Here is a 15007-nt window from a genome sequence, read left to right as displayed (position 1 = left end):
GGTCTGAGTCTTTACATCAAGAAAAATGGGTAGAACAGATGGGCCATTTCTTTGTTAAATCCACTTACCTTCATCTAGATCATATCACATCCTATACGATGGCAGTTGAAGTTGGATATTATATACTTTTGCAATATTGGTACTAGGGAGACTAGTACCAGCCATTTTCCCAGGACACATGTAGAGTGTTGGCCTGCAGTATGTAACTATATAAACTAACACAGTGGAATCAGTCACTGATCCATCACTGATGCTTCTCATATGCATCTCATATACTGAACGGCATTAAGCTATGTTTTCCCAGAAATATGAGAAATGGGTATGTGTGTATACATATATTTATATATATGGGTAAAATCTCAGGATCCCCTCTTGCAGATTCATCACAGAGCTTATTGGGGCTATTTTATCAGAATCTGCCCCCGACACTGATACACAGCTGGATTGCAGAACAACCTACCGAAGCTAGGTTTTGCACATCAATAAAGAATGATGAGTTTGTTGAGCAGTTAGCCCATGTGTTCCCAAAATCCACCAGTGGCACACTTAAAATGTGCAGAGCACAATGGTGGTTTTGTATAAAAAAGTGATTCTTATAACTATAGCAACCAATGGAATGGTCCACTGAGTAGAAAGAATCCCTGGGTTGCTAAAATGACAAGACCAATTTGCGTACTTTGCGCTAGGTTCAATTAAAACCCCCACAGTGAGTTGAAAACTGGTACACTTTAAGCAGGGGCATTTAAACGAATAATGGCATAGTTTTACCCAGAGGTAAGTAAAGTAAAAACATCCTTTGATCTACTCATTTGCAGGGAATCGGGCCACTGGCAAGTATATGATACATCTTGTCATTAAGAGAAATGTAGAAGCATGAGCTTCATTTTGCAAATCATTAAAAGAAAACTCTAATTGCACATCACAGTTCACAAGATGTATAAATAATGAAACAATTACAATAATTTTCCTGCTTTGGGAGCAGATTTAACTAACCGTGTTGTTAAATGCAGGTTTAACTAACAATAGTTACAATTTGTCTTTCAAATGGCCTTTGCAGAGCTGAAAAAATGAGAGAGTCCCCTGGAAAAAGGTCTTTTAAGGTTCAGGCTTAAAGGATGAAAGGAATGCATTTAAAAGAAGCCCCATCTCCATTTCACACTTTCATTCAGTCTGTCGCATTCCTAGGGAGGTCATATAGCTATGAATAAGGAAACACACATTTCCCTAAGTGGCATTCTGGTGATAAAAGCCACTTTGTAGTTGTGAGACCTTGAGACCAAGGCTGGAAATTTCCACAAGTCTGTGCTCTGTAAGGAGGTTTCGGTGCTAGAGTAGGAAAGTAATGCGATTTCAGATTTCGTTGTGTGGACTTGTGTCTCCCTCCTCCCTATTGCCAGTGAACTCATTTCACCCGACTGGGGTGAGCTTATGTGATTTCAACCAAGAATATACAAACTGATGTGAATGTGTGCACTTCTGTATCCTATAGCCATTTAATGCTGGGTACTGTCCTGAAATTGCTAGGGAAAAGACATTCTCTCTCCGGCCAAAACATTACAACCATCCTCGGAGCTGCGTGGTATGTGCCCCTGTGAAAGCTTTTGTTGTGTATCTCTGTTTTTGTGTTTGCACTTGTGCTATTACATACACATAAACATCTGACAATGTGACAACCAGTGGCAAATACTGGACTAAGGGGATCAGCAACCTCTTTGCCACAAATAAAAGGGTTTCAGGCTTCTCCATATGTATCTGTTCAATAGGACCATTCACATTATGGAGGTCCATTCCTTTAGTAGTGATAGAGAGGAAAATGGCCTCAGAGGCTGGTTCTGGAGGATGGTAGGTTGAGCTGCCCTAAGACAAACCTAAGACAGCACTGTAATACAACATTGACGTTTCTAAATAAGTAGCTGTTTTGGACCCTAATGGTTTAAAGGTAAGCTGTCCAAATGTGTCCCATTACCACTTCTTCCAAGAGGGGTTCACTGTGGTTGGCCCTTCAAAATGCATAATGGCAATAATTCTGAACAGTAATCTGAGCAGCTTTGACCCTAATGTCATAGGTCAAGCAAACATAGGAAACTTTAAAAGACCACAGAGGTGAAGTAGACTAATGACCATAGTTAGATAAACAGATTACACTGGACCAAGTGACAGTTGTGGAATTTCCACAATAAGAATGCAGCATTTGGTATTTTAAGTACTGAGCTAAACTGGGTACCATGTAAGCAGGTAAATAACCACATGGGGAAGAAAGATCATGTTATAGAAGAACTTTAGTAACAAATATTTGATGATGCCCCACAGGTCAAGATATTTAAAAGTAAAGAAGTCTGTTTTAAAGTGTTCTTTCTAGGAAATAGGTAAACCACAGTTGAATGTGTATTTTAAAAAGGGTATAGATGCACAATGCTTCATAATATTAATGCTAATATAATGAAATAATTTCCATTAATGAGAAAGAAGAACTATTTTCCAATAATTCTTATTTTATTATTCTTTTACAGACATTCTTTTATTTATCACTTAAGTGTTGAGCTGTGCATTTCTCACACTTTGGCAATGAAATACTTAAACTGAGTAAGCAAAAAAGAGAACCCGTATCTGGGTCATTCTTCAAGTTACATTTTGGAGAGGTTGACTTTATGCTCCCACCACCTTAACCTAACCTCTTCACCTTCAGCATGGAACACAAGTGTCAGAATTTTTTTTACAGTTTTTGTATGGGGAGACTGGAAGTTATGTCAAATATTCGGCAGAGAAATTAGAAAATAGGTGGGGGACAGCACTGCAAAATATGATGGTGGTATATAACTCAATAAATCGTAATTATGGTAGGATAGGGTCATGATTGGACCCTATTTAAGAACACCACCTGTTCCATGTTATTGGTTCAAAGCTGTGAAAAATGTAAAATGGATTAAATCCATACTTATCTGTAGATATGAAACAGTCGTTTTATTTATGAAAACTAGGATACTAATATCTCAACCATACAAATGTAATCTATGCCATTTTAGACTGTTGTGTTAAAAGTTTTATGATTAGCACACCCTTTGATTTAAAGGCGCACAAAGGGTTAAGTTAAGCCATGAAAGTTTTGACAATGTCAAGTTAAAAAACTTATTTTCGACAACACTTATAATCAGTGTCATTTAAATAACCAAATATGTTTAGCCGGGAATATAAATAAAAGCATACGTTTTCTACATTTTGCTGAGGTTGGGGATTTTCTTTGTTTTTCAGGATTCAAACACTCTGTCTCAGCCTTATTTCTTTTTTTTCCTTAGCAGTAGTGATTCATCTTTTAACCGTCTCCTGTGCTATATACTGAGGCTGCTCTGTTCTGCTCGGGTAGTGGGAGGCCACGTCGGCAGGAAACCCTGCTGGCTGCCAGGTCACATTCATAACCGTCTGGAGCAGCCAGCAAGCAGCGCAATCCACCGCTGTTGGTTTCTGCAAACGCTCCAAGCCTAAAAACAAGCAAAGGCCAGAGATATACACGAACTGAGCTGGGAATCCTAATATAATGCTAAAAGGAAATCACACGTAAAATACCTTTATACAGCGCGCCGGTCCTTCAGCATCCACACCTTCTGGACTAAACTGGCCATTGTTATGTCTCTGGGAGCAGACATCTTGCTGTTCCAACAAACTCCAGACAACCTCTTAGCTCAAAGTGGAAATACACCAGTTGTTGTTTTATTTGCTTTTACGTAGCGTTTTTGTAAACTGGATTTAAGTGATATTAATGCCCATGAATGTATAATTTAGTAATACACAAAAGTGTTGTAAAAACGACAAAAAGGGAAGATGGGTGATTTGGGTAATGTTACTGTTATTTCGGAAAATTTGATGATATAAATAACCTAAAGTTTCTAGGCTCTAGTCACCAAAATGATGTGCCCCGGATTGTATGTAATCAATGTAATCCTGTCCAGCAGTACAGGGTGCTAAAATGCACATTTACGTTAATTTTGCATACCATTTTAATCCAACTTAAAAATAGGTCTTCTTCCCCTCCTCCGATTAAACAGAAAATATTTACGTATTCTCGTGGAAAGGGGCAAAAGGAAGATCAAAAGATATGTTATACTAAACAGGGCTACATATGGGGGATAGTATATACTGTAGGATCCACCACAGGACCTAGAGATGCAAACGGGAAAGAAGGGGGCAGGAATTCATAAAAGGGGCAGAAGTGAATGAGAAATGGGCAGGAGAGAGGGAGCAAAAATATACAATTGGGGGGAATAGGGCAAACATACCTAGGCAGAATATACAAATGGACAAGGTGCAGACGGAGGACAATAATAAATGGGGGGTCGTGAAAGAACAAGAGAAATAGAGAAGCATTATAACAGTGGGTGTTATATTGACTAGGATTCAATAACATGATCAGGGTTTGAGTAAGAGATGGTAAAGTTGGGAAAGGGAGAGTATGAAAAAGAAAATTGCACTGGCCCCTGTATTTATTCTATTTTATGCTGCACTAAACACCTTTTTATAAATAATAACTGTTTTCTAAGCTGTGACATGGGTAACCCAGCTTCCAGAAATGTTCCGTAGAAAGCAAATGGGTTGATTGGGAAAATTAGAAACACATTTAGAAGTGATTTTCCCCATAAAATTCTCCATATAAACGATTTTCCCTGTTATGCAACCACATCTGGAATGAGTACGGCCGCATTCCTTTGAACTTATTGACTTCCTATGAACCTCCTAACTGCCCAAGCACTTATCTGTTTAATAGCATGTCCACTGTAAGAAACAAAACAAAAATATTACTTATTTGTCCATGTACGCCATCCAAACTCCAACGGAGGGAGGGGGAAATAACCCCTAGTCCACTGTTATGTGAATATTTTGGGCCCCTTATTTGTATATTTGCCACCAGAGTGTCTGGACTAAATGTAGACACCACTTATACCTTGACTGGGTCCTTTCTTTGCTCTCTTTATAGATTTTCAGTGCAAATGTGTGAGACAGAGCAATATCCGGTGCATTTTAATGTTGTCAGCCAAAGTGCTTTGAGATACTAAATGACTGCTTGATTTAGCTGGGCTTGCCTTCGGGGTGAAAGTTTTCGTAGCCTTCTAGACAATGAAGAGAATAATAGCATGTAAAATAAATATCTGTGTCTATGTACAGAAAGAAGTCTACGGTTAACCATTGTGTGTCCTCAAATAATAAAAATGGGGTATTGTTTGTTAATGGGATTACCTATCAATAATAGATAGAAACTTTTATTAATAGAAACCGCAAAATTTCTTCTAAAATCAAATGAGATGAAGAAGCATATATAATGCCCAGGTTGTAATTAGGAATTATTCAATCAGGTGTGGTAAGAATAGCGAGACCTGTGAAAATCAGAATACGTACCTTCCAGGTATCACGTCTCACAAAGGTAAAAAAAGCATGCGTGTTATGTCAAGAAGCTTGCCACGATTCACTTAAGTAGAGGTATGTGCGTGACCTGGAGGCAAGAGTTGACACACTGGTTTAAAGAGGTTGAGCGGCAAACAATTACTTGGCACGTGTTTTTGGAACAAAGCAAGATGGTGTCCAGAGAAACCCAGGCTGGGTAGCTCTGGAAACAGAAGATAAGAAGCGACACAAACAAATGTAGACAGGTCAAGTATGATAAAAATAGCAGATCTCTAGTGCTGGTTAGTGAAAAAAGGAATGAATGCTGTCATTTGCCACCAAAAGAAAAGCAGACCTCCGTATCTGACGTGCATACCGATGATATTTACACTAAATACTTTTATCATGTATTCAGTGGATACATTTTTATTTAATTCTAACAAACTGCAATAAAGATAGTTTTTAAGGAACACTCTCAAGTTTTACACATGACATCTCTAAGAAACTCTGCCATAGTGTTGATCTCCCGACTCCATCCTGCTTTTGTTAGTTAACAAATGTGACGGGATATTTTACGTGCGTAAGTGTGCCAAACATTTGTGCATGCTTTTCTGGTGGCTTGGTGTAATCTGGTGGCTTGCTTCAAGATTGGTGGCATCCTTCTCATGGAGAGAAAGCTTCTGTAAACGATGTGGGTCTCAATGAAAAAAAAAAATCGATTCACAATTGGGCATATTCACTAAAAAGGAAGTTTGCAGGAGAGCATACACTTCAGTTATGGTTTCACCTCACTGGCTTTACTTTACAGTATGAAGGGTTAACCTCATCGAACTTCAGTTTGTGTTAGGAAACATATTACAGTGGACTATATCATACTTCAGATCAAAAGTCTTAAGGTTTGCCAAGTAAGATGTGCAATATGCTACCGCTGCCTCTAATCCCTATAACTGGGTTTATTACCTAACAGAATCCATACATCTTGACCTAATTTCCATAATTAACCCTACATATTCATTTACTGCATTGGTGAAAACCGATATGCTGTATCTCCTAAACTAGGGACAGATGACTAAACCGTTCCAAAGGATTCATTACCTAAGACACAAGAAGATGCAAGATTGACCTGTGTTGAGGTCCTATTACCCCGAATACATGCACAATCTGTAAACTATTATACCAATAGAGAAAAGACAAGAAAGAAAACATTAAAGCGGACTTGCCATCCACCGCATGCCGATCGCATGGTCCATTTGCCTAATTACTAGCACATGTCGGGTTAAAAAGTGAAAATTACCTGTCGCTCCCCTCTTCTAGCCGTGTGTCTACATTTACGCACCCACAATGTTGTGTGCTCTGTCACACTTTTGTTGCAAGCGTGGATTCCCAAGCACTGCAGTCTATGACAGAGCAAACAGTGCTGTGGGAAAAGTAAACTCGCACAGCCATCAAATTTGGAGTTTTTCATTTCTATATCATCAGCATAGTATATTATCTAAATGTTTCTCCCTATCATAACATTTCCTTTTAGTTATATTTTCTGTTATACTTTCACCAAAGATTTGGCATAAAAGAAGTGATTTGTGGATCATTTATCTATTTGGTAATAGATTCCAGATTTTCTCTAAGGAAAAGACGGTCTATATCATGAACATCGATACCAGGCAGATAACCTGATTTCGTGAAGCCTCTTCACTAAATCATGAAAATGAGCCTCTGAATTGTACAACCAGATAGCTCTCTTGCTTATTGCTCCTTAGGCTTAGATAATACAGTGCCGTATACTTGCTTCATGCTGAAATAGGTAATCAGTTTCTCGCTCATATAATTTAATAGACTTTTGCCAGTCCCCCTGACCGCCAGCCAGCTTATGGTACTAAGAGGACTGTTTAAGAAAGCTGAGCTTCTCGGTTCATAAAACTTGAGGCTACTTAATGCCTTTCCCAGGAAACAAAAAAATATAGCCTATGTGCATATGGTTTTTGTTTTCTTTGCCACCGTTAAAGGATGCCATCCATATAATTTGCCAGTTTATTGAGCATGATATACACAAAGTGTTCACTCTTCTCTCTCATATACACACATATATATATATATATATATATATATATATATAACAGTTATTTTATGAAATGTATGTAAAATTGTTCAAAACCTGTTACGTCCTTATGAACTCACTCTACATAATAGATTTTCTTGTCATTATGGTATAGACATCTATGAAACAGTGGAACAGCCTGTTTCATGGCAGCTGGTGTAGCACCGCAACTCGCAAGACCTAAGCGCATGTGTAAAGGCCTAAAACCGAGATCCTTGTGCAAAAACATAGTATTTTTGAAACTTTTTATGTATGTGTTTATTTATTTTACCTGGGATGCACTGCAGAGTCCCATCTTCTGCTCTTATTGTGAAGGTTTCTCCTGGGTTAACCTGAACTAGTATGACCTGTGAGAATAAAGGAAAAGAAAGTATTTCAGAACAAGATGACATCTGGTATTTCTATTGGAGAAAGGATGTTGGTCTCATGGATGATGTCATAGTTTGACAAATCTCACTTAATGCAGCAAGTCAGTACCTAGGTAAATCCTAAATGTTCATCATTCAAAGTGTTCCCATCAAATTTTACAAGAGATTAGTGATATTGGTCTATCTAACACAGACCTTTAAAAGGCTTGTTCCTTGAGGTGAATCATACAAATTATGTAATACATGGACAAAACTAGCTTAATTCCCTTAAACCAGAAAAGTACTAATGGCAAAATCTGGCCGTAATACCCATAGTATCCTTACTAAACAATTGTGATGCCTTTTTGTGGACTGAACAGTAATAGACATAGAAGTAAATATAAGAATTGGTGTTAGAATATATGTTGTAATTATAATGAGATGTCAGGACTAATGTCTGATTAAACGTCACTTTACGGTATAAATGGAAGCAGTGCATTATAAGGGCTATCCCAAGTTCCTTTGCCAGAATGAGTTGGCCCTGCATAATGAATTGTTCAATCAGTGAAGTGACTTCCAAGAAATCTTACTGCTTTAACTATGGATTATACAGGACCATCCAAGCTATTTCTGATGTTGAAGCTCACTGGGGCTGGGGTCAAAGTTGTACTCTTAGACATAAGCTTGTAGCTACACTTGAAGAAGTTGTATGGATAGCCCAAGATGTGGACACCCACCTCGAGCTTCACATACACTATACTGTATATTCTACAGGACAAATCAAGACATTACAATTACATTCTCCTCTGTACTATGCAAGTACCCAGTCAACAGTTGACTTAATGTTTCTGCATATCAATTATACAGATGTTTAAATCTTAGATCAGCGCGCAATGGGAACAATAGGAGTCGGCACAGTTTTTTGTCCACAACAAGCTAAATATGTAACATTATCAAAGTAGCAATTAAAGTATCATTCCCAATTTAAGTACGGTGCTGTTGACGGTGCCCAATCAACCCATAGCACCATTTTGATTAGTGTTAATAACAGATGATTCAAAGATAATGAGCTTATATTTTAGTCTCTAAATACAAAGCCATATTTTATTCTCAATACTACTTGTCCAATATAATAAATAGGGTCAGAGAGTGAAAAATTAAATGGATTAATGAAGTACACTGAGTCAAATTATTATAAAGTGTTAATACCATAGCCTGATTTATTATAATCAAGAGCCTTACATGAATATAAAAAAAATGATCGACTGTGCAGTGTAATGTTATAAAAAGGCATTAAGACGGCTGCTAATTTATCATTTAAAGAGCAGCTAGCTGCGTAGCTTAGTACTTAGCTGTGTTCCATCATATTTTAATGAGCGACCTCGTGGTTCCTTCTGATCTTATTGCTTTTACATCCTGTGCTTCTTATCAACCTTCTTTGCTCACTATTACTTATAGTCTGCTCTAAAAACCATGTCTGCTTTTCAAACAGCTACAAATATCAACCATATCTTCTTAAACTGGTTCACATGGAGAAGAAAAACACCTTTCAAGGCAAATAAATGGAATAAGGCAACACAGCTCTAATGTATCCTGTTTCATCTATCACTTAAATACAAAGAAAAGAAGGATACATTCATATATAAATCATTACATCAATATGTACCTAGACAATGATGGATATGTAAGGGTGCAACTAATTATTTTTATTCTACAGAGGTAACGTAGCCTATGAAATGTGCTTTTATGAGTCAAGGTGGAGAAAAAAAACTTGTCCTTGTGTAACATGGCAGACTACAGTAGGATGAGTCAGCCGCTGGCAGACACTTTGCATTTTGCATCACACTTGTCACTGTAACTAAAAAACCACTGTGATCTTAAAAATAGAGCAAGTGGAATCCTGCGCAGTTAATCCAGGACCATTTAGATAATGCGACTTCCGAGCATTGACTGATTTCCATATAGTACCGCAGGGTGATGTCAGAGCAGGAAGAAAATATATTGTTCAGGGGCGCGCTATACAAACAGAATTGTTTGTGTGCCAAGAAACGATCAACATTTTCCAATGGGTTTATCCTCAATGATCTAGTATTGGCAAAGGACAAACATAGAGTAGAATAATCACACCAGAGAAGTAAAACCATTCAATTCAATTATATTCAATTTCTGATTAGAAATTATATTCCCCTCACTCAGAACTCTCCATATGACAGCTGTGTGGTCCCTTTAAATATGTACCTGCATATAACATACCGTACTCACCTCCAGTCAGCTCCAGTTCTGGCTTCAGGAACATTGCAGGCAGAGTAGCCCCTGCACATGCATGGAAAGCCCTCCCATTTATTTCAATGGGAGCACTTTATAGTCACTGAATGGCTGCACCATGCAGCCAATCAGTGACAAGAAATGTCAGGCCTTGGAGGAGGTGGAAGCTTCTGCAGCAGGACTGCAGCTTCTACCCTTACGAAAAATTACTGCAGTTTTTCTGAAGTAATACTGCAGTTTCTTGGACATGAAAAAACTGCAATACTGCACTTTTACTGCAGTATTACTGCACATTTACTGCAGTTTTACTGCATTTGTACTTCACTGTACTGCAGTTTTACTGGACATTTACTGCACTTTTTTTTTATATTGCAAACCTACAGTTGTACTTCAATGTGCTGCAGCTTTATTGCATTTGTACTTCCGTACAAAAATAACTGCAGTAAAACTGCAGTACAGTGAAGTACAAATGCAGTAAATGTGCAGTAATACTGCAGTAAAAGTGCAGTATTGCAGTTTTTTCATGTCCCAAAAACTGCAGTATTACTTCAGAAAAACTGCAGTATTTTTTTTGTAAGGGTAGGTCAAGTAAGTGCTTAATTTTTATTTTGGACAAATGTATATTAAAGTACCATAATATGCATTCTTCTGTAGTGGGGGTCTCAGGGATTTATTACATAAATCAACAGAAATACTTAAGAAACATTTTCCGTTTCTATGGCAATGGCTTATCAGTGTCTGCTTTTGTGTCAGGTGACGTAAATTTTTACATAATGAAAGAATTATTTGTGGGAAGGGTTAGGGCATTCACAAGTACTGGGAATTAAGCTTCTAATCCTGAATAACAAAAGTGTTAAACTCAGCAAAGTAAGTAAAACAGCACCCTTAGTACCTCCTTGGTGCATAACGTTTAGCAATTAAATTATTTAACGAAAAAAGAATGCTCAGTCCCCACCCCGCATCCCCAAATGCACAGAAAGATAGAAAGGAAATGTTTTAATGATCACCACACTTGGCAAGTATTCTGCATGCACTATATGGCAAAACACACAACAGCTTTTCCTAATAACACCCACAAGCCAGTTAATGCAGGCAACAACAAAACGTTGTGTCTTTGTCACGTCCTTCCCAGGCTGCGGAGCTGCATATCTCGCTCTTGTTTAAATTTCCCTGTTTTGCTTCAATCCATTCCTGGATTTCCTTTTGCTCTGTTCTGATCTTCCATTCCTTGCTTCTGCTTCAGCTCTTTGCTTCAGCTCTGTTTCCTTTATAAGGTGTGCCACACCTGTGTGTTCTGTTTGTCTCAGTCTACAGTCTAAGGTATGTCTCCGTGCTATGTGTTTGGTTTACATGTTTGGTTTGTTTCGTACCACTGTCAGCAGGGATTAGGACTAGGATTAGGACCCACCGTCATTGGAGTACTTTGGCGTAGTGGTGGGATAAGCATACTATGGCCATATGATGTGACGGAATATCCAATTGTTATCATATAGTCCTAGGCTAGTTCCTGTATTCATGTTTGTCTGTCTCTTATGTACCTTTGCCATCCTTCCCTGTATCATCTGTGGATTCTGGTTCCTCTCTCCTCTCCCTATGTCCTAGTTAATATGGCCTATCCTTGCTTAAAGGAGAAGCGTCCGAGGATTCTGGCTCCTCACTCCTTCCCCTGTGTTCCTTGCCTTGTTCCCTGTCCTTTGTTGTGCCCTGTATCATGTATATCTTGTCTAGTAATGTTTATTCCTTGTTTGGTTCACTGTAGTGCCCTGTAACATGTATGTCTTGTCTGGTTATGTTTCGTGCCTGGTCTCCTTGTCCCTTGCTTGTTATGTGTCTGCTATATTTCTCTGCTTAGCTTCCATACTCCCAGCCTGCAGCATCCTGCATAAGAGTGTGATGTGTGATGTCTTGTGTGATGTCTCATGCCTGTTCCAGGGTGCCTGCAGGATTTGACTTTGTTCTGGACTACATCCGCTGCTATATCAGGGCACTGGTGTTTGGCTGCACATCCCTAGATACTCAACACCTGGGTGAGTGTGGTCCCCCTGCAACCAGGCCCTGTTCAACTCCACTACTGCACTGTAACTCCTGCATACAATCTTCGGGTGCGCTGGGTCCTTTCAGTCATCTGTTTGGACCCAGTCTGTGACAGTCTTCTCATTATAGCTAATCAATGCTTTCAACTGGAAAACACCCATGCTGAAACAGACAACGATTGGGTGGATGGATGGATGGATGGATATGAGTATATGTAAAATGTAATGATGGTGGAAAGATAAAGTATGCTTGCCGATTACCCCATAGTTTATTTCTAATAGTGGGCTATTCAACAAAGGCCAAGTAACAACCCAAACGTTATCACACAGTCCTGTTAATATGTGATTATTTAAGTTATTTCAATTTGATCATAGTTTCTCTGTTTGTTTGGGTTGTTTATACCGTATGCTTTATGTAATGCTCACTGTATATTCGTGTTTCATTTTTCCAGAGAGCCCTTGGTGTCTCCCCAGCTTCCCGTGTCCCACCTGCCTAGGTATCAATATTTTTTTTTTCTGATGCCTGAGGTGCCGTGCTTCTCTGTGAGAGACTCTGTGTGCTTAGTTAAGAGCCGCAGCAGAAGCTAGAACCTCCGCGAATCTTCTGACAAGATATGCCTTGTCCTCCTTCTCTCCCTGGCCGAAAGGCCTGCAGAAGGGCTGGATATTCTTGTACTTGGTGGGGGACCAAGGATGGGAACCACTGTAACCATAAGGAAAAGCTGGGGGGGCCATAAGGCATCCACCAACTCTCCCACTGAAAATAGGTGTTAATCTATTGGTCACTTTGAAGGGACATATGCCCGTCACCTTCGAAGTATTATTTTAATATTCTGGGAAATAAGAAGACCAGCGTTGCAACCTAATTAATAGCCGTTCAGAGTGTGTGGTGACCGAGAACATCATGGTGGACCTGGTATTTGCAGACATGAAGCTGGTTAAAGATTAGCACACGTGGTCCCTCTCTATCTCAGTTTAGTAGCAAGATCCCTGCTACAAGATGTTGGATTTAGATGAGATTTTATCTGACACTTGAGCGGAGAGGACGTAATAAAATAAAATGGTCACTCCAGTGTCCCAGGCAGCCTCCGGGACAAATAATGCAAATTAATGTACTTTCTAAGAACTTAATATGCATTCTTTATACAGAGAATAAATACATCACTTACCTGAAGCAGCCAGTTGCATGAAAGTGGTCCCAATTAAGTCAATGGCAGCACTTTCTGTGCATGCACCATCGGGGATCTTGTTAGATCCCACCAGAACACTTGTAGAGACAGCACTGGGGCTGCTTGGTGTTAAGTAACGGCAAATATTTGAGAGGAATGGAAAGGGGCGAATACATATGGTGTCTAGAAACTTGGATTTTTCCCCTTGGACTAGAGATAAATCAAGTTAAATAAAAAAAAAAAAAAAACTAAAAATATAGAAACATGCAACCAGTTTTAAAAAAAAATGGTCAGGTATATCCCTTTATTAGGGTTCACAGTTATAAGTAGCTATATATACAGTCTATATAACGTACTGATCAATAAGATCAGGCATAGTTGCCGTTTGAAGCATCTAGTTTTGACGACTTAAAAAATATAATTCGCCTTTTAATTCATACTCAGTTCTTGGAACTGGAAACTGCAGCATTAAATGAATACCTTCGAATTATTAATGGGATCAAACAACCATAAAATGATTTAATATTGTGGTCGGTAACATTTTTCAGACATGAACAAAGAAACGCCTAAACCTATATGAAGAAAGAGCAGAAAAGGACCATAGTCAGGCATAATGTTCAAGGTTTATTATACAGGCCAAAATAAACTAAGGCCAGACCAAATATGTGGATGAAATTATAGCATTCCTGCACTATTTACAACGTGATTCTTTGTACTTCCAGCTTTTCTGTATACCAAAGTACAGCATTCAATCCCATCTTTCTCCTGTAACTGTAATAACTCCGTAATAATTGGACTCCAGTTTGCTATAGTTTTCATTGTTCTAATTTAGAACACAAATAGGCCAACAGGACAAATTAGAGCAAGTGCAAACCATCCGTTCTTTGGAATCTACATACTCATGCAACCTCAACCTCCTTTTTGTTTTTTTGTATGTATACTTTATCAATTATAATTCTGGTGTAAAACTATTTCAAACCATCTCAACGCACCTGCTGTGAACCATCTCCGTTCACTATATGTGGCATCATTGCCACCTCCCCATTCAGCAAGGGTGGCAGCTCCAGTGGGATTTGGTCGGTCATCATCATTGTGACGTACATTCATGGAGAATTTTCCTCAGCTGCCTTCCTAGAAACATTAAAATAATGTATATTAGATATTTACGCCTATTAGTTTGCATGAGAACAGCCCCACGGCACACACACAATGTGACTTACACATAATAATGGCATATTTGACCATGTGTTATGTCACTACGCTTTGGACCAAAAATACATTTCCCAACTAGATCGTCGAGAAAGTAAAACATAATAGCATTTTTAATGAAAACATTTTCAAAAAGTGTAACGATTCTCCAACTGCTGAAAAAAATTACATAAAAAAAAAAGAAATAATACATTTATAAGACATTTCATTATGGAAATCTAGGTTACGCCATGGCTTGCTTGACAAGGTAATAATGAGCGCTCTTACGGAAAATAAATCGTTTGAGACATGAGCAAGACCAAGAAGAATGTACACAGCTGGTTGACCGAGGAACAAATAGTCTGGAAATTGTCACTTTGTCTGTTTGTTAAACTGTTCAATTGCATGTTAGAGTGAACAAAAAAGTACATTTCTAGGAACAAGCCAGACAGACAGATTGCAAGTTAACATAGGGAAAATCAAATATACATACTAGTCCTTTTCCTTAAACATGCTGCAAAAGACGTTTAAACAAAGGGT

The 15007-nt window shown here is 38.5% G+C and overlaps 1 protein-coding gene across 1 annotated transcript in view; it reads right to left on the bottom strand.

The window, feature by feature from the left end:
- The window catches only part of LOC149300407 (fibronectin type III domain-containing protein 3B-like), a 112181-nt gene extending 97799 nt beyond the window's left edge, over positions 1 to 14382 (bottom strand). The window contains exons 1-2 of the mRNA XM_089485356.1: positions 14272 to 14382; positions 7737 to 7812 (exon numbers count right to left, since the gene is read on the bottom strand). Of these exons, the coding sequence (XP_089341482.1) occupies positions 7737 to 7812; positions 14272 to 14382 (187 nt within the window). The remainder of the gene's footprint in view (positions 1 to 7736; positions 7813 to 14271) is intronic.
- Positions 14383 to 15007: the final 625 nt, after the last annotated feature.

Source organism: Sceloporus occidentalis, unplaced genomic scaffold (genome assembly GCF_023333645.1).
Source record: "Sceloporus occidentalis isolate IW3139 unplaced genomic scaffold, rSceOcc1.0.p SCAF_25, whole genome shotgun sequence".
Classification (NCBI taxonomy): Eukaryota; Metazoa; Chordata; class Lepidosauria; order Squamata; family Phrynosomatidae; genus Sceloporus; species Sceloporus occidentalis.
The sequence above is the reverse complement of the archived record's forward strand: the minus strand, read 5'-3'. Positions and strand labels throughout refer to the sequence as shown.